At 38.6% G+C, this 27,385-nt stretch overlaps 1 protein-coding gene across 1 annotated transcript in view; it reads right to left on the reverse strand.

Annotated features, from left to right (window-relative positions):
• Nucleotides 1–25,383, reverse strand: part of vwc2l (von Willebrand factor C domain containing 2 like) — a 46,421-nt gene extending 21,038 nt beyond the window's left edge. The window contains exon 1 of the mRNA XM_036139492.1: nt 24,946–25,383. Within this exon, the coding sequence (XP_035995385.1) occupies nt 24,946–25,383 (438 nt within the window). The remainder of the gene's footprint in view (nt 1–24,945) is intronic.
• Between the last annotated feature and the right edge of the window lie 2,002 nt (nt 25,384–27,385).

Raw genomic sequence — 27,385 nt, forward strand, 5'->3', positions numbered from 1 at the left:
ATTCTTAAGGAATGGATTTTTTTGTTCTACATATTAGCTGTTTGACTTCTGCTGAATAAATGTATGAACTTATCTAAAAAAATTCTATTGAAGCTCTTTTGATACCTATCCAAGCAGGATAATAATTTTCTCAGAAGGAAAAGAGTGCTGCTCTTAAAGGAGCTAAAAGTAATACTGACACCTTGTGGCTCACATCGGTACAACAGCTTGCCAATCACAACAATCTAATATGCTGTTTTTAAACAGTGTGTTGCTGTTGTGAAGTTTTACTTCCACAGGAAAAGTCTATGATGTTGTATTCTCTTCTGTTGCTGGTCCGCTTCTCTTACTCGCTTCCATTTTTAAAGGCTGCTGCTATTTTGCCAAGATAAAATACCAAATGCTGTGCTCAGTTTTGGGAACCCTGGGAGATCTCATAAGATTAGCTCAGGAACCAGGAAGTAAACACGGGCTACACTCTAAACCGAAGTAGTTTCGGACCGTACCTCTAGGTTTGAAAGGAGAAAAACATGACAAAGCCATTGTTGATGGAGAGAACCAAATGATTAAAGGGAATGTTACTTCCATCCCAGGTGACAAATGAGAACGGTTTAGGTTGATTTTACGGATAATATCTTACTCATAGCTCCTTTAATTGGGTCGACCAGTAATACCACATCAGATTTGGAAATTGTAGCCCTCCTCTGTCATAGGGTAGATATAACAAATCTGAGCCTTATTCTAGGTTTTGTTTGTTACAAATAAATTTGTTAACAATAAAGTGAATCCTGTTGAAAAATTATTTGGGTAATGGTAAGGGGATTGATTGAAATAAATAAACACATTTTGGCACTAGAGTAATCATATTGAAACGTCCAATTAAAGAGGTGGACATAGTCATCCACCAATCCAAAGTGTCTTTCAGTATTTTTACAAGAGGCTTAAAATCTATATTCATAATTCTTTTTATATCAGGTGTAATTCTGACTTCTCAATACATGAACATTTTCTTTGCATTTTTTTTTTAAATGGTGAGTTTATGTTTGGGGTTTCTATTTCTTCTTGATTTAAGTGTAAGATTGAGGATTTTGTGTAATTTATCTTATAACCTGAAAACTTTCCAAATACTTTTATCTGCTTAATACTAATACTGATACTTCTGAGAAAATTATGCTTTGCGTAGCTGGGTTAATGCACTCAAAACCAGTAGACAAAAACACGTCTAATTCGCATTTTCTGTTTTGCGACATTTTAATAGTTGAATCAAAATCCGCACGACAAATTGGTGGAAACATGGCTTTTGTAGTGCTGCAGATTACCTGAGTAAATAAAAAGCAGTTTTGAGATTCTGATTTCATTTAGTGTATTTAATATTTATCGACGTACAATTTAATCTTTGTTTTCTTTAGACAACCAAAGTGCATTTGCTTGTGTGTTTCATCAATTAGACCAATTCATTCAAGTTCTCAAGCAGCAAAGCAACCCCAGAGCACACCTTACAAAAGGTTTCACTTCTGTCTTATCAGTCCACAGAATCTTACCGCAAAAGTCTTCTAGATCATCATGATGATTTTATGGAAAATTTTGATCTTTTTGGACAGCAATGCTTTTTAAATTGCAAATTTCACGGATGCCCTTTTTGCCCCATCTTCTACCTATGGTCCAGCTATGAACACTGACCTTAAGTGAGCAAAGGGAAGCATGTATTGCCATGGATGTTGTTCTTGGTATGTTTGTGATCTATTGGATGACTGATTGTTGCATGTTTTCCCATTTGTGGAAAATGGTTTCCCTGGAGACACAAAGCCTTTAAAATGGCTTTGTAACCCTTCTCAAACCAATAGATATGTGTGACTCTGTTTCTCATCTGCTCTTGGATTTCCTAAGATTGGAGCATGATGTGTTGCTTTTGAGATGTTTTTGCGTACTTGATTTTACCAGGCTCTATTTAAATGACATCTTGATCCAACATGTCTTGCAGTACTCATGGCTGGGGATGTTAGTGGAACTGAATAAAAATTGTTGATTAAAAAGCACGTTTCTTCTGATCCAAAAATAATATTAACGTTTAGGAGTTGCCTAGCCAGTGTCCTACTGTAATCTGATAAAGAATCTGTGGAGAATGCTAAAGATTATGGTGGTGGCAAGGGGGCCTCCAAACCTCAAAAGCCTGAAGCTTATCATCAAAGATTAATTGTCAAAAATACTAGTAGAAAGAAAAAGAGCTAAGATAATCCTTTTACCTCGCCTTTTGAGACATGCCCATTTCTTTTCCTGTCAAAACAAACATCTTGTTTGAAGGAAAATGATTTAAAATTTAAATCTGCACAAGTTTTTAATTTCCTCCCACAACCTCATCAATGTGGCAAATATGAGTTAAGATGTTTCACACTCACTCTGTTAAACTGGAAAAACAAGCCCATTGTTAAAATTTTTGACATTAATTTGATCTAAAAATCTAAAATTACCAATCTTTGTCTCATTTTCTAGATTATATACTTCCTTCTGTCAGCCTACCAGATGATTTCCTTAAATTTTTGCTGTTTAACCTTAAAAAGTTGTGAAGTTAGCTGCCTTATATTAGTTTTCCATATCACTGGAAAGTCTGATCAAATTTCAAACATTATTTTATTTTATCAGTAACAACTTTGCTCTGTTTCACTTCTGCATCCTTTGGTTGTCATTACAAATATCAAGTGCATAGTGCAAAATCTGTTGTGATGACTGAAAGCGCGCTCAGGGTCGTACAGAGTAGAAGATATCTACAGTTTGAGTGTGACTTATTAAAAATTTTCTATGGTTTGTCCCAGGGTGTGATTTCGATTATGAAAGCAATTTTTTTAAGACCACCTGAAAGTTTGCTCAGAGAATGAGGTTTCTGCTTTAGTGACAGGAAAACTCTCATGTCTAACCCTGAAAGCAGTGACTAACAGCGAAGTTGAAAATTATGTTTATTTTGATAAAGTTAAAATTAACTGAGCCAATTCTAACATATAGAGTTGTTGGTGCTGTTAAAAAGTAAGCCTGTAACGGTCCACACATCTGTACTAAAAATATCCGGTCCAGGACAGTCTGTTTGGTATGCACATGTGCTGAACAGGCACAGCAATGTTTCATGCCCAAAAGCATGCAGAATATTTGTGTGCAGAACTAAGTGCACAACACATCTTCCTGTAGTGCAACTTTAAAAAGTGACACCGAAACAAAACAGAGAGGACTCCTAGCTATTACTATATTCTACTATTTGAGAGCATTTAGGTTTCTCATACAGCTGCAGTGGACAGAGAAAGGTGGACCGAACCAGAACTCTTTATCAGCATACACATCTTTCAACAGAAATAAGGTATACAGCTCGCTCTGCACTTAATTACACACCTGAAACAACATTAAGGTGGATGTAAGCATCACTGGGTCTAAAGAAAACTTAGCTGATGTTGAAATGGCTGCGTGCAGCATGCAATCAGCACAAGTCAATACAGCCAATAAAATGCAAGTTAGAGGAATCCTCATTGATGAGAAGAGATTTTCCCAACAGCAGCACTTGCTGCATTAAGGTACAGCTGGTACACTAGGTTACATAAAAATAGAAATATCGCAACAGCACCAAAGTGACTCAAACATGCCTGTGAATACTGCATTATTCATTTAAAGAAATCCAACTAAGTCTCCAGTTAAGTTAAATTACTTTCCACTTCTTCACATTTTAACACATATTAAAATTTTATTATTTTCAGAAATGAGAAAAAAAAAATATTTTATTGCTGACTGAAAAAAATATTGTCTTGATTGAACAGTACAGAAACCGTTCCAAATAGTGACTTTAAGACTCGAACACATACCAAACTGTTATTTTTGTGCACTGTTACACCCGCAGTTAAAAAGCCTCTCCTGAAACACCAATAAAAATGTACATTTCCGAATACATTTAGAAATATAGTTACCTGTTTTATAGAGCTACAAAGATAATGGTATTGGAAAAATGTCAAGATTGGTTTATTCATTTGTGAGTTTGAAAGAAAGTCTAAGGACATCAACCATGACTCATATTAAATATTTAAACTGGGTTTCAACTAAAGCCCATTCTCTCAGATTTTTCTGCTGATCAGCATTTTATTGCACATTTACTGTAGGTTCTCAGCTACTGATAACACAAAACACCATGACTTTATAGATCATCCCGGTTTTAAAGCAGACACGTTTTCCTATCATTTAGAAAATAGACTTTTCTTGTTATTTCATGCCAGGTGAGGCTCCAGTGCATCCCTAAGAAGCGGACCCAGTTAAATTTAGATTTTTTCTGGTGAACTTCCCTTTTCTCTTTAATTCCTATTTTCTCCTTTTCATATTTTATGTTGAAACTTATTAATGGATTATTTTGACCTCAGATCACTTTAAAGGAGTAATAAGTAAGAAATTCACAGCAAAATTAACCAAAATCATTCTGACTTGTCAACCAGGATGGAAGTACCATTCCCTATAAAAAGTCGGTCCTCTCCATCAGCAATGCTTGAGGCTCAATCTGAATACCCTTAATAATAGCTTATAGCTCCTGCTCCTAGCTGCTGTTCCTTGAACTTTCACAGGGTCAACAGTAAGAGCTATTATGAAGAGGAAAGTAGCTTCAGACTGCTCTGCCAAATTCGGACAGCCTCTAACTCCGACGTCATTACATGACGGAAACGCACAGGGTGAGGAGAGTCAAATCTTAGCGCCGGTAAGGGACGTCACGGGGTTCCTAGGCAAAACCAGCAGGAGGGAGCATTCAGGCTAATCTTCCTATCTCTTTCCTTACTGACAACACTATTCGGACAGCCTTTATGATGGCGACTGCTGACGCACTTCCGCTTTGACTAAAGAGTCCTTGCTCTATAAGGGTATTCGGATTGTGCCAGAGCCGGGAGGAATGTCTTAGCAGTGCTCACACCCCTCCACTGTCATTCAAGCTAAAGATTGCCAATGGGCTGCAGCTGTGTGGGGAAATGGGGGAGAAACAGCTTGCTATTAAGGGAACCTGCCAATTTCTTGAGTGGCACATGTTCAGAAAACAAAGACAGGTAAACAGAAGAGGAGTGTTGATGAAAATCAAGCTAAAAATAAAGAATTAGACCCAGACCCAAATAAAGCAAGGCTAAATATTGGAGCAGTACAGCAGGCTCCGCTGTGGGGGAAGAGCTGTGGAGGGAAGCCTGTAGCACAGCAGAGCGTGAGGGACCTGTAAGGTGTGCTTGTTAAAATTTTCTCGAAACTACCTACTGCTGCTTTAAGTAAATAATATTTCAGCATTGACGTTCTACACGTGATACTTTAGCAGGTGCAATTTCATCTTACATCAGTCAATACATTAGATTTTTGGACATGTCAAAATTCTGCTTCATGAGCATTATAACCTATAGATGCCAAACAGCATCTAGCTTATTCCTGGTGATGTGCATGCACTCATATACTACTTAAATCATACAACATTGTTCCTGTTACCAATGGCTTAGAAAAATTGGGCATTTGGGTGCTTTTATGATTTGTAACAATTAATTGATGTATGACGTCTTATGTTTCCATACCTGACATAATTTTCAAACCACAACACAAACTTACCACTTTAAAACAGTTCATGTGCCGCATTTTAAAAACATGATGATATTGAAATCAGTGTCCATGTTATTCCTGGTGGTGCTGCTGTTGGACTGATTATGCTATTTCTGGTGTGATAGATGCAGCTACAGAAAATAGTTTTGGAACCTAATCACCTGTAGAGAGCTACATATTTGAAGTACAGATCAATGCATGGTTGAAGATTATTTTTGCATCTTTTATTCATAGTAATCTCATTAAATGTTACGTGACCATAAATTGCATGCCTCTGTGATTTGGAAATTGTGTTTTTTTTTTTTTATTGTGATTACATTGCAAATGCAATTAATTGCACAACTCTACCTCTAACCCCTAATCATTGTAGGTTAGGATTCCAAACAAGTATTATTTCTCCCCAAGGCTGAATTACCAAATTAACATTTAATAATTATTTTTAAGTCTTTGAAAGCTTATTAACAGTAGTTCATCTACCATTCAAAAATCTGCTAAAGTGTTTTTTAAATTATTTAGAATATTGTTCAAATGTTATGTTTACCCCAATAGAAATTTAAATGGGCATTTATGCTCCACAAATTACAGAGTGAAGCCCTTTTTGTTGAATTTCTGAATCAATGGGCTCTTTTTGTTTTTGTGTTTAACGCCTGTTTCTCCCTGTCTGTATACTGTATAGGACACTAAATTGTGTTTATAGCTTACTTCCCCTGGTCTGAGCTAGAAAATGTTTTAACAATATTGGGGAACACTTTTCTAAATCCACATTTAAAACCTTTTTTTTTATTCTAAATAAAAAAGACGTAACAATAAAGATAATAAATAGCAACATACTGTGCGAGTCAAAGTGCAGTAAGTAAATTAATGAGTGTTAACCTTCTGAATGAATGGGACAAGAAGTGCTTTTATTTTTGATATCTAGTAATAAAAGTGTCCAGGTAATGTTGCAGCTGGCCTTCTGGCGAGAGCATGTCAAAATACAAGTTAAGTTTATTTTGTGCTGAAATGATCCAAAATCTTTTAATACGGCATTCATTTGGAGACACATTATCATGGTCATTATCATGAAGCTACAGCTAAAGTAAACAGTTTGTCATGACCCATTAACATCCCATAATCCACCAACATCACTGGCTGATAATCGAGCTCACACTTTCAGCAGCAGCAGCAGCACTCTGTAGCTCACATACTGGCTTCATTTCACTCTTATGACATAAAAAACTGCTACTAAAACTTGAGTCTCAGACCTGGAGCCTCATGTGATAAAGATTTCACAGTTTTCACAGTACTCACTACTAAACGTTGATGGCAGGGAGAAATCATGAAATTTACAGTGCACAAAAAAAATCAGATGTACGACTATATGCCGAGATGTGTCACCATGCACGTTACCGTCATACATCCCAATTTGTGTGGAATTGGATGCACTTTCACGTGTATCTTGGGTCACTCTGTTACCACTCCTAAATGCATGCAAATCAGTATAAATACTCAGAAGATGTATACTACGTATCCAAATAACCCCGGCAACGGCACTGTCAGGCAGTCACTGAGACACCTTGAGGGATATTTGTAGTGAATTATTGCAAACCATCAACTTCTTGAGTGACATCAGCAACTCTTTTAAGTATCTAAACAACGTTACATGGATGAGGCCATCCCATACATCTGGGATTGCTTGAGGATGACTGTGAAATGACCGACCTGTCTTTCAATTGCCTCTAAAGATTTCTGGTTACAAAGGCCGCAGCGTAGTTTGAACAACAAAAGGCACCGACAATTCACGGTTTTCTCCTAGTTTCCTCTGTAACAGTTCGAAAATAATTGCCTAAGGTAATCTAATGCAGCTAATATCTTGTGCCAGCAGTTCAGCAGGATCTCTGAACACACGCTCCCTCCCCATTATTCCATCGGTGATGTCATCCACCAGTGCCAAAGCTGCCATTGTTCCATCGTTACGCTCACCTTCATGCAGCTATCTATGGACATGTGGGATTGTCTCATAACACCTGACCTGTTAGGAATGAATCTGCCTAATCTGCGCCCCCATTTTCTTTTTTAGTGGGAATGAAAGTGCCCCATGTATAATTTACATTCATTTTATGGTTATCATTGCACAGACCGATGGCATTTACATCTATAAACATAGGAACAGAGGAATATTTGCAGCTTACATCTGATTGAGGTTGTTTCCATTATTTCCTGAGGTGTGTCATGTTGCTGAGTTTGAGGCTAAAGGAGATTATTTCTCTTTGTACATGTTTAACCCATGACAGCTCAAACTCAAACAATATTGGATTTTGTGCTTCTTGAGTTAAATAGAACTGAACTGAGTTATATCTCACTGTATTCAGGTGAGGTGTAGTACATTGGAGTTCGTTGTTGTCAGCTGAAGATGTTTATGTTGCTGTCACTCATTTTCATAGCAGATTAAAACTTTGCACTTACATAATGCAAAAACAACTTTCTTGAACTATTAACTATGTTATGATGCTATCCCTTCATCAAAACTGTGCCAAAAGTGGTATTCTACTTGGTTTATACATGTTTGAGTAGCCCTTGTGAATTCTGCTTTCTGAACAGCAGCCACTTCTTGTCCTGGAAAACAAATGGTTCACTGCGCAGAGCGGTCATTACCCGCCTCCTCCAGGAAACAACTACCTTGACTGCACCTCTCCTGCCCAGTAAACAACGTGCCCAATGAGCAGTGATGTGAGGCAGAGTGTGATCATTCTGCTCAAAGTGGCTCTTTTAGCACCTAATCTGCCCAGTGACAGCAACCTCTCTTTTTTGACACTATGTTGCAGTGGCTCTAGGCGTGACCCCACATGGGGAGGAGCAGTGTCCCAGTGAAAGCAAGCATATTTCTTCCTTGTTGGACAAATAGCACCAGAAAACAACTAACACTTAAAACAAATCAATAATACGTAGTGCCAATGGCAATATTTCACCATATATATATACACTATATATGGCTGTAGTTAACTTTAGAAAGCTTTAAAAAGCATGATATAGATTCTATAAAAAGGGTAACTCACCCCAAATCAACTTTTGTTTGCCAAAAAAAATGTTAACATGGTTGTTTTATAGTACTGTATACATATTCTGGTCATAATTGTAAAAACATAGTGCATATTTGTTAAAAACCTGCTTTTGTACCTAAATTCGTCAGTATGGCGCCCTCCTAGGGTTAAACAGTGGTCTTGCATTGGATTTCCAATCAACATTGCTTTGAGCGGCAGTGGTGTAATTCTGAGACTGTGACATCAGTAGCTCTGCCGCTGTTGGGCTGCTCTGTCTTAAAAAAAAAAACACAGCTCCCTCCATCTTGTGCCTCCATAACGAGCACTGTTGCACTTTTCAAACACTCTAGCAACTTTGTTTTTCTTCACAAAAGCGACTAGAAGCAAATCTACCAACTTTTTATGTGTTATTGCCGAATTTACATGAAAGCAACCGATTGTTCTGCCATTAGTGTCTTGAGGGAGCCAGGAAGGGGCTGGTGTGAGATCGCAGTGAGGTTGGTTTTGGATTGGACATTGGATATTAGCGCTCCGCGTCTTCATCAGCCAGCAGACAGAGAGTGGCAGCCCGAGATAAGCACACTTCATTCATGGGGCCCCAAGAGTCAAATCTCAAGTCTTACGTTCAGGTGCCTACACGTTTTAAGTTTGGAAGTTTCCAACAGATTTTAAAATATATATCATGGAATTGATCAAATAAGTTGGGTACCATAAATTCCTTTTTATTAACCTACCATTTTTTTGTCCATAACAAGTGCATTATTGTCAAAGCAGCTACATATGCTGGAACACCTATTCCATTTATTTCAGTTCATTTTCTCAATCTTTGAAAGATTAAGGTGCAGCTATATTTATAAAGCAACACAATATTCCATGTAAAAGTTTGTATTCCCTTATTCTAATCTATGCTTGCTTTGCAGGAGACCATTTTGGACATTGGTCACAGAATTCATTAGATATTTCACGGGATCAACAAATAAGGTTGATACAATAAAATTGTATTTAAAATTCTATTATGTATTTGTAAAAGTGAAGTTGACAAAGCAAATAATTATGCTGGACGTAATCATGCTAATTATTCTATTTAAACGTTGATATTCTCATGTTTTAATTCTCATTTGCTTTGAAGGAGATTTATCTACACATAAGAATGCTGATCGAGAAGTTAAATAGAAAAGGGACTGAATTTCTACAACAATTCTCGAGCAATCATCCCTTAGCATTAGCATTGACCAATCTCATACTATACCTAGCAGATGATCCATCTACACCAATGAAGATTCACTAACATATAGATGCCTAGGGCTGGAAGTGGCACTACCAACAGGGTGTTATGACATATTTTCTGAATAATATGTCTCAATATCCTTGCATGTTTGACAAAAGCACAGCAAATGCAGATCCATGTAGAATCATAGCATCAAAAAAGAGAGCAAACTCAAGCATCTGGAGAAAGATAAACTGAACCAAACTATTCAGATTCTGAAGACAAAGATCTAATGGCAGCTATGCTTTGCCACCTCAAACTACCATACATCTAAGCTAAACAATTTTGTATTGGGTGAGTTAAGATTGTAGGGATTCCTTTTTTTTCTAGCATGATCTGGTTTGGTTACATTTTGAGAGATGTTTCCAACCATTAATCAATACCACTTTATCATGGTCTCTGAAATAACTCTTTCATGTAGGCAGATAGCTGCTCCGCATGACATGTGCGAGATCGGTCAAAAAAACAAATGATAAAGGAGATGACTAGCAACAATATGCTAATGTGAGTGAAAATGTTTGATTCAATTCATTTTCTTTGGCATATTTTATTATTGCTGACAAGGCCAGCTAAAATTAGCTACAATGTGCATAAATTAATTTCAAATGCTCAAATACCTCACTCAGAGCAACACTACGGGTGACATTGAATGAGTTAGTTGGACTGATTCGGACCATCAAGCACAAGCATTTTAGAAACTGGATACTAATAAAAGTATCACATTTGCTAATCTCTACTTACCATTAAAATGTAATTTGTGAAATTGTTTCTTATGTCTCTGCACAGATGGGCCATAACTACTGTTTTTTTTTGTTTTTTATTTTTCTATCTTAATTTACTCAGGGTAATCCAAAGGTATAACCATGTTTAATAAGGGAAAAACTGCTTAACTGCCATTGAAAGTCAGCATTGTGTCTTTCATGTCATAACTGGCCTGCAAAAATAAACGTCTTCACAGCAGTGACATTCCTTTTGTAGGTTAATCTGCCAAATTGGTGTGTCAAACAGCTCAGGTAGAAGCCTGCAGATGCTTCTTAGGGAACGGTACATGAAAGATGGAATTCGACATCAGCACTACTTTGTGCGCCCTATAAAACATTGCAGAAAATCCCTGTCTGTAGTCCCTGGCGTCTGATGCTTTCACCCAAGTCCTATTGTATGAGGTCTACCGTGAAGAGGATCAGTCATGCCTAAGCCCAGACTCACAAAGGAAAATGGAGCAGTTGCACTAAATTTAGACATGCTGCCAGATGTTTAGGTGAAAAAAAAGACTTCTGTTGTCTCCACTTTTATTAGCTGGGTATTAGAGTGAATTGGCTGTCATGCTTTCCATTCCCGCACTTAGACAAATGGGAACAGGGCAGTGAGGCAATAAAAGGTCTAATAACTTTCGGCGGGGGCAAATGTTAATGGCAATGGTCAAACTTTTAAGCTGTATAGCAAGGTCACAGGAAGCTCATTGATGCAGTTAATAGAAGGGACAGTTTGACAGTCAAACAGCTTGCTTTGATTGTGTGTCTTAAAAATGTTTTACAGGGTCTATGGGTGCATAGGAGGTAGAATGACTCAGAAACATGGCGCAACCCCCCCCCCCCCCGCCAAAAAAAAAAACAAAACAAAACAAAACAAAAAACACTCAATACTGACTAAAAGGGCAATAATTTCAAACAAATCAAACATTCTTTGTGGCAAGATTGTTTGCACTTATTGGCACAATTGTTGCCTCTGGCAAATTGGAGAGAAAAATCAATTTCAACAATCATTTCTACAGCCTTTATGGATGTACTCTCACAAATGTTTCTGAGAAACAAGAGTTACTAACAACTGCCATGTGTTATGAGTGGGCACATCAGTATGTGGGTGTATGGCTTCTGTTTTTAATGTCTTTGTCTAACGTATATGTTACATTTTAGGAACTGTAAGGACAATAATGTCTTTGTTGTCCTTAGAATCGCTATGAAAAGGAAAATCTTCAAAAGTATTGTTTTTTTACATATCTATTGATCACAGACTCAGAAGGTAAAAACAAAACAAATCAAAGAAAAAAAGCTTTTGGAAGCTTAAGTTTAGCAGTGTTGTTGAAGTTTGAACAATAGTCCGAAAAACATTAAATATCAAGACACACTGTGTCTTAGTTTTCTCTCTACCAATTAGGTAAAATAAAAGCTTTCAACGGATAGTGCATCCAATATAAAGTATTCAGGCAAAAAATTATGACCAATTAGTAATTCCATTCAATAGGTGAAAGTTGTTTATTCTATTCATTAATTACACACAGACTAATATATTTCAAGTGTTTATTTCTTTTAATTTTGATGATTTAACTGACAACTAATGAAAACCCCAAATTCAGTATCTCAGAAAATAAGAATATTACTTAAGACCAACACAAAAAAAAAATGATTTCCAGAAATGCTGGCCAACTGAAAAGTATGAGCATGAAAGGTATGAGCATGCACAGCACTTAATACTTGGGTTTCTTTTTCCCTGGATTACTGCAGCAATGCGGTGTGGCATGGACTCCATCAGTCTGTGGCACTGCTCAGGTGTTATGAGAGCCCAGGTTGCACTGACAGTGGCCTTCAGCTCTTCTCCAATGTTAGGTCTGCCGTATCGCATCTTCCTCTTCACAATGCCATCACTGATTTCCACTGGAGCTCAAGCAACATAGATTCTGTACCTCTCCTCTCTTCCTCCAGACTCTGGGATTTTAATTTCCAAATGAAATGTAACATTTACTTTGAACAGAGAACATAACTTTGGACCACTCAGCAACAGTAAAGTCATTTTTGTCTTTAGCCTAGACGAGACGGTTCTGATGCTGTCTCTTGTTCCAGAATGGCTTGGCAAGTCATGTCTTGCATACGTCTGTGAGTGGTGAATCTTGAAGCACTGACTCCAGCTGCAGTCCACTCTTTGGGAATCTTCCCCTACGTTTTTAAATGGATTTTGTTTCACAATCCTCTCCAGAGTGCAGTCACCCCTATCGCTTATACCCTTTGTTCTACCACATATTTTCCTTTGCTTTGTCTCTCTATTAATGTGCTTGGACACATAGATCTGTAAACAGCCAGCCTCTTTAGAAATGTCCTTTTGTGTCTTGCCTTCCTTGAGCAAGGTGTCAGTGGTCGTCTTTTGGACAAATATCAAATCAGCAGTCTTCCCTATGATTGTGTTGCCTACAAAACTAGACTGAGACACCATCTAAACGCCTTTACAGGTGTGTTGAGGTAATTATCTGATTAGTGTTTGGTACCAGGTGCCTTCAATACTGGATCTTTTCAGAATATTCAAATTTTCTCAGATACTGAATTTGGGGTTTCCATTAGTTGTTTGTTCTTACCATCAAAATTAAAAGTTTTCTTTTGTTTTACTTTTGCACTGAAGTTGTGTACTTGCAAATTCTCTCAACCCTATAGCTAAGCCTTTTTTGTTGGCACATATTCAGCAGTGATCTAGTAACATCAATATAAACCTAAAGATATACTGAAGAAAGTACTTCACATCAAAGAAAGAAATTCTGACCATGAAATAAAAATGCATTCCAATATCCTGAGAACTCAAACTCTTTTTCAACAAAGCCAGTGTGAACAGAAACCAGAAATTGCTTCCAAATGTGTAAGTTTACCCACTTACACATTTGGAAGCAATTTCTGGTTCACATATTGATTACAAACCTATCCTTAACTTGAGGCAATCTTGGGAACTTTCAAGAAGAGTGTGGCATAAGATGGTGTTGCAGTGAGATTTGTACTGGAAAAAGAGTAGCTTGAACAACTTTAAACAAAAATAACATAACATGTCAGTGTGGTTTTCGTCCTGGCCGTGGAACACTGGACCAGCTCTATACCCTCAGCAGGATTCTTGAGGGGGCATGGGAGTTTGCCCAACCAGTCTACATGTGCTTTGTGGATCTGGAGAAGGCATTCGACCGTGTCCCCCGGGGGATCCTGTGGGGGGTACTCCGGGAGTATGGAGTACCGGACCCTTTAATAAGGGCTGTCAGGTCTCTGTACGACCGGTGTCAGAGTCTGGTCCGCATTGCCGGCAGTAAGTCGGACTCGTTTCCGGTGAGAGTTGGACTCCGCCAAGGTTGCCCTTTGTCACCGATTCTGTTCATAACTTTTATGGACAGAATTTCTAGGCGCAGCCAAGGTGTTGAGGGATCCGTTTTGGTGGCCTTAGGATTGCGTCTCTGCTATTCGCGGATGACGTGGTCCTATTGGCTTCATCAGGGCGTGATCTACAGCTCTCACTGGAGCGGTTCGCAGCCGAGTGCGAAGCGGCCGGGATGAAAATCAGTGCCTCCAAATCCGAGACCATGGTCTTGAACCGGAAAAGGGTAGAGTGCCTTCTACGGGTTGGGGAGGATGTGCTGCCCCTAGTGGAGGAGTTCAAGTATCTTGGGGTCTTGTTCACAAATGAGGGGAAGATGGAGCGGGAGATCGACAGGCGGATTGGTGCAGCGTCTGCTGTGAAGCGGGCGCTGTACCGATCCGTTGTGGTGAAGAGAGAGCTGAGCCAAAAGGCGAAGCTCTCGATTTACCGGTCGATCTACGTTCCTACCCTCATCTATGGTCACGAGCTTTGGGTCGTGACAGAAAGAACGAGATCCCGGATACAAGCGGCTGAAATGAGTTTTCTCCGTAGTGTGTCTGGGCTCTCCCTTAGAGATAGGGTGAGGAGCTCAGTCATCCGGGGAGGACTCAGAGTAGAGCCGCTACTCCTCCACGTCGAGAGGAGCCAGTTGAGGTGGCTCGGGCATCTGGTCAGGATGCCTCCTGGACGCCTCCCTGGTGAGGTGTTCCGGGCACGTCCCACCGGGAGGAGGCCCAGGGGAAGACCCAGGACATGCTGGAGGGACTATGTCTCCCGGCTGGCCCGGGAACGCCTCGGGATTCCTCCTGAGGAGCTGGCCCAAGTGGCTGGGGAGAGGGACGTCTGGGCCTCCCTACTGAAGCTGCTACCCCCGCGACCCGACCCCGGATAAGTGGAAGAAGACAGAAGACGGACAAAAGAAAAATAAATAAACGGCACCATAGCTCTGTCACACTGATATTTAGGTTGGCTGAAAGATTCACACAAACAACATGTGCCACATCTATCTATCTATCTATCTATCTATCTATCTATCTATCTATCTATCTATCTATCTATCTATCTATCTATCTATCTATCTATCTATCTATCTATCTATCTATCTATCTATCTATCTATCTATCTATCTATCTATCTATCTATCTATCTATCTATCTATCTATCTAATAAACTACCCAAGTTTTGATCATGCAACAGAATTCTTGAGCAAGCACATTTTTACGTTAATGAATTGTTGTTTTAGATAAACCTTTACATTAACATTCATGTGATTGATACTTCAACTACAGTAAGTACTAAAATCCCTGAAAATATACACAAACACCACGAACAACTACATATGAAAGCAGATGGACGTTGGTGCAAGTAAAAGGTTACTTTTGTATCTTGGCAGCTAAAATGATTGACAAATGATTTTCTGTTTAATGTCTAAACTTTGAACCTTGAAAACATTAAAAGAGGATGACTGAGTGAGATAATTGTGAATATGGAACTCTGAGTAATCTGCCACATATAATCGCAAAACTGGTGGTTATACTACATTAGATGTTTGCGTTTTGAAAGTATACATATTTACAAAAAAAAACTTACAATGTGAACACAAAAATATGAAATTAGAAGGTTGTGTCTTCATTTAATTAAAGGGCAATTTCTCTGTTTTTTATGATCAAGACCGTGTTTCTAAAATTCATAGATCAATCAAACATGAAGTGAATAATACTACACTAAACAGGGATTCCCTACAATACAGATTGAGACTCATCGGGCCTTTATTCTGTTCTATAGTTTGTTTATTCCATGGGGCAGAAGAAAAGGCAGCATTTGGACCAGAACCATACTGGACCTTAGACCCCTAGCCTGTTTGCTGTTGCCATGACCCGGTAAACTGAGAATTTGCACAGGCACCCCTAGTGACAATCTTACAAAACAGGGATGTGAAAATAATATGCCAACAGAACATACTCCCACTCCATTATTTTTGTATTAAGACGCTATTCATGAGGCCAAGAACGGAAAACATAAATCTGCCCTAAGCTTTCCAGAAGCTCTATTGTTACCCTTTTAAATCCCTCTGTGTCTTTTCTCCTTTTCTGTAGTCTTAAACTGAATAACGTCTACAAAACAGAGCCCAGTCACTATAAAGAAGTGCTAATAGGACCAAACAAAGGTTAACCTTTCGCCTTCCCTAAACAGGAGGGTGAAAGGTACCCTTCACAGATATTAATGCGCTTTCCTTTAACACTGTGGGGTTCCAACACTTTCATCTTCTCACTGAAGAGACCCACCCTTCTCAAAGTGGATAAAGATGCTGCAATTTATGGTAGGATACCATTAAAAGGGTGACATGAACGCTCTTTATTTTCCTCCTGCCAACTGAACTGTAAACAATAAAAAACCCTTTTTAATCCCTAAAGTATTGAAGCATCTCTTCATCCTGGGGGCCCTTGGTCAAGGTTAACATGGAGGTGAGCTGCACTATTGATGGACCTGATCTAACTCGAAAATGAGGGGCTTATGCTCTTATAAAATCTGTAGCCTTGCATGTCAATGCAGGGCTGAGCTTGCACGCTAGCACACCAATCAGTACAGATTAAGCACGTCAATTTTAACAAGGTTGATACCACAGAGCTTTTACTAAAGATAATGTTATGCATGTGATCCATTACTTATTTCACCCAAAAGATATTAATCGTTTTCGGAATTAATATTTAAAACATTTATCATTCAACTGAAATAGTGCAGCGAAAAGGGCAATCCCAGACTGTCCTAAAACCAAATGTTTATTCTGTTACCAGAGGTATAAAGTAACAAAATTTTAAATAAAAAAATAATTAGCAACTGAACTCACTGGAAGTAATAATGTTTTGTGTTCGTGCTTGAATGATGACAAAAAAAATAAAGTAATTTAAAACGTTTTATTTTCTATTAATTGCTTCGAATTTTTTTATTTAATTTATTTTATCTTTTTTTTAATAGTGTCATGTCTGGCAATGTGGCAACAAAAATTGCTTTCTCAATGCCAAAAAGAGAGACAGATTTTACTTTCACAAGCAGAGCCGTACCGCTTTCGCCACAGTGATCCGATTGATTTGATTTAGACAAGCAAGTGTGATGGCCCAAATTTAAGAAAAAAATTGTTGTCAGCAATGAAAGCGCAAGTGTAATCGTTGTTTATATATCTGTCATAGAAATCTAGAAGAAGAAAACAGCATTGTCTAATGAAAACAAAAACACGTAAACAAATAGAGAATGCACTCTGGCCTACTTTAGTCTTAAAAAAATAAAACTCCATGTCCACAGATAAACTGTCAGAATGTTGTAAATAATGATTCTTTCCTACTGACCTATTTAGCTGAATTTTACATGTACGCATTTGCCTGCTTTGGTGTGTTACAGTGCCATAAGAAGCAAAGAAAACTTCCCACATGAAAAATGTTTGAGTCTCTTCCACAGGGTTTCTAGCTTTGGCCTGATATCAGTATAAATCTGAAATGAAGTCACTAGAGGTTGTGAAATGTTCTGCTCATGATTTGTGTGACAGATTGAGCAAAGTTGATCAACAGAGATAAATTTCTGTCATGTCCTATTTAGCTTAGAGATTTTATGATTATCTATTCTGCTTTCCATGATTGTGAATGTCATTCTTATTCTTTGCCCTTTTCGTATTCTGTACAAGCGTCTGCATTTCTCAGTTGGTTTTATTTCTGTTCACTTTACATCAGGTCTCTGGTACAACCAAGATTTAGTCAAATCTTGGTTGTAGTGTGGTAACTTTCAATGCCTTGGTTTTAGCTAATTCAAAAAAGTACATTTTATCTTTCAAATGCAACTTCCATTCATACAACTTCAAGTTTGGTCAATAATAATTTGTCTTATGTTGGTATGATAATTTTTACTTGGTGTCACAAGAATGAAACATTTATTTTGAAGTGACTGGACTTTTGGATTAAGTGCTATGCAATTAGCTGTCAGATAGTCTGTCAGTCAATCTCTTCACTTTGGGCTTTCTGGTTATACTGAAGTACCTTCAATTTAACGCGTGGAGATGTATCTAAAATTGATTTACACAAAATTACCTTTTTGTCTTTCAGTTGTCCTTGTTCTTTTCATTGAAAGATACGTTTAATCTTGAAAAAAAAAACAGTTAACAATTATTCTGTGGGTACTTTTAAAGAAGAAATCACATTTGCCACAGGACTGATGTTGTGTAAAGATAATATCTTAGTAAATATTAATGTCTGTCAGTACAAGGGATTTCTTAGGAACTCTGTATGGTTGGAGGGGAAAGGGGTACAAAACAACATATTGGAGGTTTGGACACAGGTATTTAGTAGTTGTTGGGGCCCAGCCATGGATGGAGAAAAAGGACTGAGCTACACACAGAGAACATGAGACTGGTAAAAACTCAGAATCCCTGAATGCACAGCATGAATCTATTTCCATCACAGCTCCCAGGAAGGAGGAGTTTCCCAGTTGGAACCCCAGTGACGTAGAGCTACATACAGCTACTTGGACCTCAACAGGAAACGCACATGAACATCTTGATCGCCAACTGAGTAAAAGAGTGCACCTTCAAAGAAGCCCTGGATCCAAAATAAGTATTGTCTGCTGTCCGAGTAACCTGGGATCATACACAGGCCAAAAATAAGACTAGCTGCTCGAAGCGGGCAGTCTGAGTTCCTGCAGAAACAAATCAGAAAGAATTATAGATTCCCAAGAAGAGATGCTAAATGCAATCCCTCTACAAAAACATTTTTTTTCCACTGTCTGCAGAAGACAGGACTGAAACTGCAGCTCCTCAGGCCTGCTATGTGCACCCAGTCTGTGCAGATGATTGTACTAGGGCAGGGGTCTACAACCTTTACAAAAAAGAGGCATGTTTGACCTCAGCATAGCTAAATAAAAATTGTTTAGAGCCAGAAATGTCATGTGAAATTTTGTACAAAGATAACTTTTTTTTTTTATAAATACCTACAAAAGGAATTTTTGTGTCATTTTTTAGAGAGCCATCATTTTATTTCCATTTTTATGTTTTAAAATAAATAAAAGCAAAAACTTTGCAAAAAGGAGGATGACCACACTCTCTTCTGTAAGGTGTTGACATTTGTGGGAAATTATATAAAAAGCACATAGTTTATAGACAAAATATTTTAAAATTGAAAACTACACAAATATTACAGGTAAGGGAAATCAGGGATGGTTGTAACATTTTGGACATTTCTTTCTTTAACTCCGACTTCTTTTAATCCAGTGAGTTCAAACTGTGACACAAACTAGACAAAAGTGTGGGCTAAAAAATATTCCAGCAAACAGATCAGCAACTCAAACAGAAAATCCATGGATTAGTCCCAAACACAAAGAATAAAATATTACTAATTAACCCCACAGTCTGGGTCCGTTGTAACACATATTGGGGTAAACTGTTACATCAGAAAATAAGGACTGACAATGACTTCAGCTACTGAATGTCATGTTCTGGCCCGGCTGACTGTTAAAATATTCCATTCCTCCTGCTACCTGCAATCAGGGTGATCTGCTGCTTCATATACTGCTGTTCTTCAGTTGGTGCCAGATTATTGAAAGCCTTGCATGAGTAAATGCCCATTGTTCTTTTCCTCCCTTGCCGAGTTCTCGACCAGGTTATGGTTTCCTGAATTTCCCTCCCTCACCTTGCCCTCGTCGGACAGCTCATCGGCTTCAGTTTTTTGGACAACAACCTGGGCTATTTTCATGATCACAATACTTGCCAAGCCCCAATAGATCTGTCTGCAAGTCTTCTATCTTTTTGTGCATGACCCAAGCTAGCCTCACAGACTTGATTCCTGTCTCAGCCTTCTCTGCCTGTCACTTCCTGCAGTGAACTGTCAGCGCTCACCTCACCAGACATCTGCAGAGGTTTTTCCTACCTTTTGATAACTCTTAATAAACAACACAGTGTCTGGCTCAAATAGCGGGTTCACTGTTGATCTGGACATAACACTGAAAGCTTTTAGTTTGAAAAAGCTAAATTAGCTGATGTATACACCCTGAATGTAGTGCAGTTGTTTATGTCACTATGCACCAAAACACTGCATAAAGTATGTATCACCTTATAACGCAGGCCATGAGAGAGAGAGAGAGAGAGAGAGAGAGAGAGAGAGAGAGAGAGAGAGAAAATCTCATGTCAATCAGTGAACACTTTCTTTCCAGAATTGTATCCTACATGAGGGAGTTTATTTGCTTCTTCACTTTCTTGTTTGCAGAATCTGTAGAGGGTGACATGCTATCCGATATGCCATGCAATTTTTGCCACAAATCTGACTAACTTTCCCTGCACTGCACATTTGTTCATGCTTTATTTAGAGGCATACCCCGGTCAGTTGTTCTCTTTCAATTCCTAGGCATGCTAAAATAAAATATATTTTAATCATAACTGTACCATATCTATCTTGGGGTAAGTTGTAACACTGACTAAACTGTTACAACCTACACCAATCATGTTTGTTACAACTGACCCATAGTGCTGATGAACTACTTTATCTTGAAACTAATAACTAAAACATAGGGCTAATAATTCATATGAAAGATAAGTAAAGACCCACAGATTTAACACAACTTAAATTTAACAATTTCAACTTTAAAAACTGGAAAACTGCAAGAACCTGGACTTGTTATTATATCTTTTTTTAAATTGGTTCGTTCTTTATCGTTTTCTGCCATAGTTGTCAAGAGCTATAGCGAAAGATCCAAAGAGCCACTTGGGGAGTTGCAGATTGCTAACACCTACCCTAGACACTAAACCGAGAGCAGTCGCCATATCATCCCTGTTCATAGCACCGCCACACAACTCACTCACCATCGGCCATCCTCCACTGTTAAACCTTATTCGGAATGATCTGTGTTTTCACTTTTAGAATCAATTGTCCAAAAGGTTCTTTGTCTGTGATTCAGCACATTTATAATGAAACATTATTTCATTAAAATAATATTTGATTTTCCATTCTGCTTTGTATTTTAAACTGGTTGTTTGAACACATACCGACTGTTGTTCTTATTTAGTTAGAAAGCCAATTTGTCCTTGTTCTAAATTCTACAATTTCCTTTTATGTTCAATGTTTACTTCATAGTTTAATTGGGTGATGCTAGTTTTGTTACGAAGATTGTTGTATAAAGTATTTCAACTGGAAGTTGGAATTATATTGTTAAGAAATTCTTGCATTTGCTGTTTGAGAACGACAGTGTGTGAATTCACTCCTTCATTTTTTCTATGATACTACATAGGTATTCATAAAGCAATAACTGACATAGACTGAAACCTTTTTGTCATTTTTTTTTCTTGATAATCAGGTGGTGCCCCAAATTAGTCATTTCAATTCAAGTCATTAACCTTTTTAATAATTACTTTTGTCATTTTATTCATAGGTATTCATACCCAAGCCAAACCTTTTGCTGAACAACATACTTGTCAGAAAAAGAGTGTACAGATATAGGATAAGTCAAAACCATTGTTTCACTACTCAGCACAGAGTCTAAGCAGCTAACATACTCTCAAACCTTGCCTAGTAATACTATTCAAAAGTTCACCAGGGAGCAGCAAACAACGGTGTTGTGTCCAGTGAGGGTGCAATGAAAAGCCACTGACCACCTAAATGTATCACCGTGCTGTTCGGTTTTTCATCATAAACATTAGTAAAAACAGAAACAGCTGTTGAATACAACAAGATAAAAACAATTCTCATTTAAAAAGAAAACTGTGCTGGTATAACACACTTGTATACGTAAAATATTGCAGAGCATTAGCCAGCACCATGGTTTAAGACCCCCCATCCTTTTTATATATTAAATTGTTAACATATTTCCACCAGTTCCACTAGAAAGCTTGTCATGGTTGAGACAAACACAATAAATGCACTCTGTTCCACTAAAGAAAGGCAATAAGAAGATTGTTTGGGAAAGGTCAAGATAAAACAGAAATTGGTAGGCTCTGAAGAGAGCAATTTGTTGTAGCTAAGCATCCCACTTTCAGTCGGTGTTGAGTAAGAGAATACAATTTCTCCAGGCTGAAATGAAAAAAAGGTAATGAAAAGTTTCTTATTTATTTGCAGTTACCTCTGTTAGTAGAAGATTAAACAGGCAATATGAGTAAAGATCCACAAACTATTTTCATTCACAAAAGTGATAAAAGGCATAATTCTCCTCAATGAATTATCAAGTAATAAAAGACGTACTGGATTGTTGTCTCTTTCCCCTTTTCTTTTTCTTCCTTTTTTTCTTTAACATGATTGTATATTGAGTTTTAATCATACATTATATATTCACAAATTTACAGTGCTGGGACTTGCACATCCCCTACATTACATAAACAGGAGAACACACTGCCCAAATACCACTCACTCTTGGATTTTCTTCAATAATATATCCAAGCTAAAAGCACTCACTTAGCTCTAGGGTTTCATCCAGAGGATTACAAGAACTGCTTCCCCAAATTACTCTCTGAGCTCTTGAGACACAGACAAAGGGTATATATTGTTTGAGTTGACAGGCAGCAACTTGCCGATCAAAGGCATTTTTCTAAACTGACTTACAGTATAATAACTTTATACCAGAATCAATTATATGAGGAATTTATGTTTACTCATATCTATCCATTAAAATGGTAATTCAAAGAATGACGTTGCACGGGTCGTAGTTATGTAAATTCAGAGCAATATGTGTGGAAAATTAACAGGACACTTATAGAGTTAACACAGTTGAGGAAAACATTATTAATCATTATTATTCAGTTAAATTAAGCGATTTAAGCTCAGAATATAAGAATGATGTCATATAAAAAGGTTTTGCCACCGTTTGCTTGCTGTAATTGGCTGAGTGAACAGGAATAGATGGACTGATCTTATCTGTGAGCACTGATTTGTTGGCACAGACATGAATAAAATCCACGATTAGCTATGGAGCTTGTTGTTTGGGCCATGTTGTGTCATGTCTTATTTCAATCACACCCAGCCTCGATCCAATTGCGGGGAGCGTAAACTAAGAGGTCCCCTCTTGGGCAGCAACAGTTTAAACACAGACTGTAGTTGTCATACCCCTGGTGTCATTTATAATCAGACGGTGCTGTCATGCTCCATAACAACTGCAGAGACACTGCTGTGATGGGTAGAGACTTGCTGGAAAAGCGATGACTCAGTGTCCTCACAACAGCGCATTAAAATACTGTTTTAGCATCTGTCAGTGTGGCAATGATGGCTCAGTGTTTGGTTGATGAGGGGGGGCGGTGATATCACACTGGGTGGCAGCCATGTTGGTGCCCTTAGCCAAAGAAAGCAGTTTGATCATACATTAACAGTATATACAGGCTAATCAAAACATCAAGTATTCCTAATCCAAACCATAACAAATGCAACTAATTCACAAGGCTAATCTTCTCTGGTGCCAAATTCATTAGTTTAGATGTTACCGTGGGTGGCTGAGGTGAACAAGTTGTAAAACGAAACAAAAAAAAAGTAATTGAAACACTAAAGAATCAAAACACAGTATGGATATTCTCTTTTACTGACACATGGGGCTTAAACAATGGTGGCTGTTATTATAATATCAATGTGACAAGCGATAACTGTGTTAGATATCGCAGCATATCAGTTTATTAGGAACATGCCAGGTTAGCTAGGGCTGTGCATTTTTCTCTTTTCTATTCTGAGAAATAGATAAAGTCTGAGACCAGGACAATCATTACAGATACTTCCTTTGAAGTTTAGTCCTTTGAATGAGTCACCACAAATGTTGAATCTGTATAAATATGTGACTTAAAACACTGCGGCACATATCAGAAAGCACTTTGACTCCGTGTCCTTATAATACTAGGATTGTGCCTTTGGGTGTTTGGAGACAGAATCACCATTTACTTTTAAGACACATTAAACATACAATAACATATATCACTATATATAACAAGTACCACTGGTTACACTGTAACAGCATGAGCAAATTATTTTGGTAATAAATCCCCACACATCTTGATTAAAATTTGACAGAAGATGTTGGGTCAACTGTTATTCTGCATTAATCGTGCATGGTGTCCAGCGGGGAATGATAAGGGTGAGAAGTTCATGTCAGTTGTATTATGAATGAATATTTCAACTTTGAATAGGCTGAACAAGTTTGTTTGTTTGAACAAGCATGCACAAAATGACAAAGAACCAAGCATTGCCTTAAAAGAAATATGCTGATTTTAAAACAAAGCATTCAAATGATGTCACCAGGACACAAACATATGCTTCCAACACAATTTTCTACGAGTTCTACGGAAGAAAATGTATTTGTTCCCGTTTGCAAGTTTATTTTTTTATTTTTAAACCTAAAAACAAGTAAAAATGTATATAGCAGATAAAATTGACAATATATAATTTTTCAATGATATTACATTTTTCAAGGTTATGTCACATAACCTTTGCAGCTCTAAACAAACGTCATATAGCTGGATGAGTGTAAATATTGCTCTTTGGATTGGTAAAGTGGAAAGATCCCTACCCTACATTATTGCATAATCTGCAAACTTTGTCGCAGAACATCTACACCCTTCAACGGAAGCTGTATTATCAGATAGCCTTGTCTTTTTTCAGCAGGATAGTGTGTTCATTCACAACAGCAAAAGTTGGAGGAGCTCGTTAAGACATATGAGGTGTTGAATTGGTCTCCCAATTGCCAAGACCTTAATCCCATTGAGGATCTGTAGGATGTTCTGGACAAACAAAACCAATCCAGGGAGGCTGCATTTGGCAGTTTACAAAACTTAAAACATCTCGTGCTAATATCGTGGTGTCATACCAGCAAACAGAGGATCAACACCAAGTTCATAATGTTATGCTGGATCCGACCTACATAAGTGTCTTACATAATTTTATTAAAATCTACCCAAACAAATTGTTTCAAAAATGTTACACTCATTGTATTATTAATATTCCAACAATTTATCATGTCCATTTATGTGAGCAAAGACTGACTAAAAAAAAAACGTCTTACCTTGAATTCTTCCAGTATTTTATACGTTTTCCCTCGGTACTCGCAAAAGTTTTTAACCTCCTTGCACTCGGGGCAGCATCCATTGTGCTCGACTTTCGTGCACTTGGGGTGCAGTTTGGGGCACTCGGGCTGGTCGCACACGGGCCCGTCCTCCGTGCACACGCACGGGCAGTTTGAGTGTCCCGGATAGAAGCGCTCCCCCAGCTTGTACACGAACCCGCTGTCGTCCACGCAGCCCTTTCCCCGGTAGTCGTCAAAAACCATGTTATCCGCGGCGGTCCGCTCCGCCTCGTCGGCGGCGTAATCCTCAGGGTTGGCCACCGTGGCCGGAGACGCGGCGCTCAGGGCCAGGAGGAGAAAGAGGGGGAGGAGGAGGAGGAGGACGGAGGCGGCCGAGAGGAGAGGGCCCATCCTTCCCCGCGGCGTTAACATCCACATTCAACAACGACTGCGTGGATGTCATCTCTTTTAAGCTCCGGGTATTCTCTCCGGGTCCGACCAGGTCTTTATGATCGCTATCGTCGTTATCACTGCCGTCATCTTGTATCCGAAAGCGATGTTCTGCAGTGGAATAACAAAAAAAAAAATGAATAAATATAAATATATCACATGCATAGATAAAAATCATGGCATGGGTGGTGATTTTACTGCTGCTGTTTTGCGCATTCTCGCCACCCCATCTCCCACCAAGATGTACTTTTTCCCCCCAACAACAACAAGTTTTATTAAAGAGAATATTTTAAACAATGAAAAGGGATTCGCTCTGGGTTCCTGGCAGCGTACACTGCTCAACAGGTTTTTTTTTTACAAATATATAGACAGCAGCAGCAGCAGCAGCTGTAGGTCCAAGATCAACCACAGAACAACGGAGGAAAGGGTTATGAGACTCATTACTGAGTGGGTGGAGTGTTTTATTTCCCAAACCCTGCAAAGGCCGACCAATTTAAGGATAAGATTGGAAAACTTTATAAGGACCAAAAACAACAGGTTGCTTCAGTTGTTGTCAAACGTAAAGATAATGTCCTCGCTCTGGGTTCATAGTTACCCAAATAAGCATTGTTAAACGCCATAAACTGTCTCAAAAAAAAAAAAAAAAAAAAAAAAAAAACCACCACCCTTTTAAAAAGAGAGGGGACGAAACAGGCTGGGTATACGCTGACAACTATCCCTGCGTATTTAGAGCTGCGTGTTTTTACCATGTCAGATGAATTTCGGGGACAACATGGCGCACCTTAAGCAATTAGGCAAACTCAACCGTGATAAAATAATAATAATAATGATTTTAAAAATGCTTGATAATCCGCGTAGTGTCCAAGCAAGGAAAATCCAAAGCACGGATGGCTGGGGAGGATCTCTGATAGTCGCCTTGCTTATTGGAAACTTCGCTCTTATTCCACGCAGTAGATTCCGCAAGGCTTCCGAAACACTATTATCCCCCTTCTTCCTTCGTGGATTATGTGTTTAAAAGCAATCAGCGATCAGCCTTCAATGCCTCGCTCTTTCCAATGCAAGGACGGAGACAATCCACAAAAAAAGTAAGGTCTGTTTCACATCATTATCCACATCCGACTCAACCTTTCTGAGACAATATCGCAGTTCACGTCCAACAGCATGCGGCACAGGCACACGGAGCTAAAACAGACTGCTAGAAATCCTCCGTTATAGCGTTCCTGGAGAATCCAGAGTCAAATCAGTGTATCCAAAAAATGCAGGTTATACAGTGGCTCTCGGTCTTGTTTCACGTATATGAGCGTACATCCAGTGGTTGCATTGAAAAAAAAAAATCCACTATGACAAAGAGGAAAGATCACGTTAAAAAACGAAAGCACTTCTGAATGAAGGTGGTCATTAGAGGATTTTGCAATTGAGGTTTGGATTAAACGCCAGAAAGAGGACTGAGGAGGAGCGACTGGCAGAACCTTGGAGAGCGACCGTCTCCTGCGTCCTGCTCTGAGCAGAACAGAGCGCCCCCCAGCTCCGTTCCGTCCACCTCTTGTGTCACCCACGGTTACAACACTCACATGCCACAACCAGATCAAAAATATCACCACATTACAGGGGCACGTCTTGCCAAAGACAAGGGCTAAAAGGAAGTCAGATAATAATAAAAGGTCGGATCTCAGCCGGCACATTAAAACAGTAGGCTACAGTTTATGAATGCAGGTGACTTCCCAACTGCTTCTGTGAGCTGGTGCTTTTCGGGTGCATGCTGTCTCATTACGAGGCATGGATTGCATATGCCTTGTACACGCACTTGTGCACATCTCTGTTCCTGTCTTCACACATGACCTGCGGCGTATTCCCCTGAGTCACCCATAATTTGCAGCACATTTCACGGCGACCTATTTGTATTCTGGCATGCATCACACAGGGGGGGAGTTGGACTTCTGTGCCCCTACGGCAAAATAATAATAAATAAAATAAAATACAGTAAGATTTT

Source organism: Fundulus heteroclitus, chromosome 7 (assembly GCF_011125445.2).
Source record: "Fundulus heteroclitus isolate FHET01 chromosome 7, MU-UCD_Fhet_4.1, whole genome shotgun sequence".
Taxonomy (NCBI): domain Eukaryota; kingdom Metazoa; phylum Chordata; class Actinopteri; order Cyprinodontiformes; family Fundulidae; genus Fundulus; species Fundulus heteroclitus.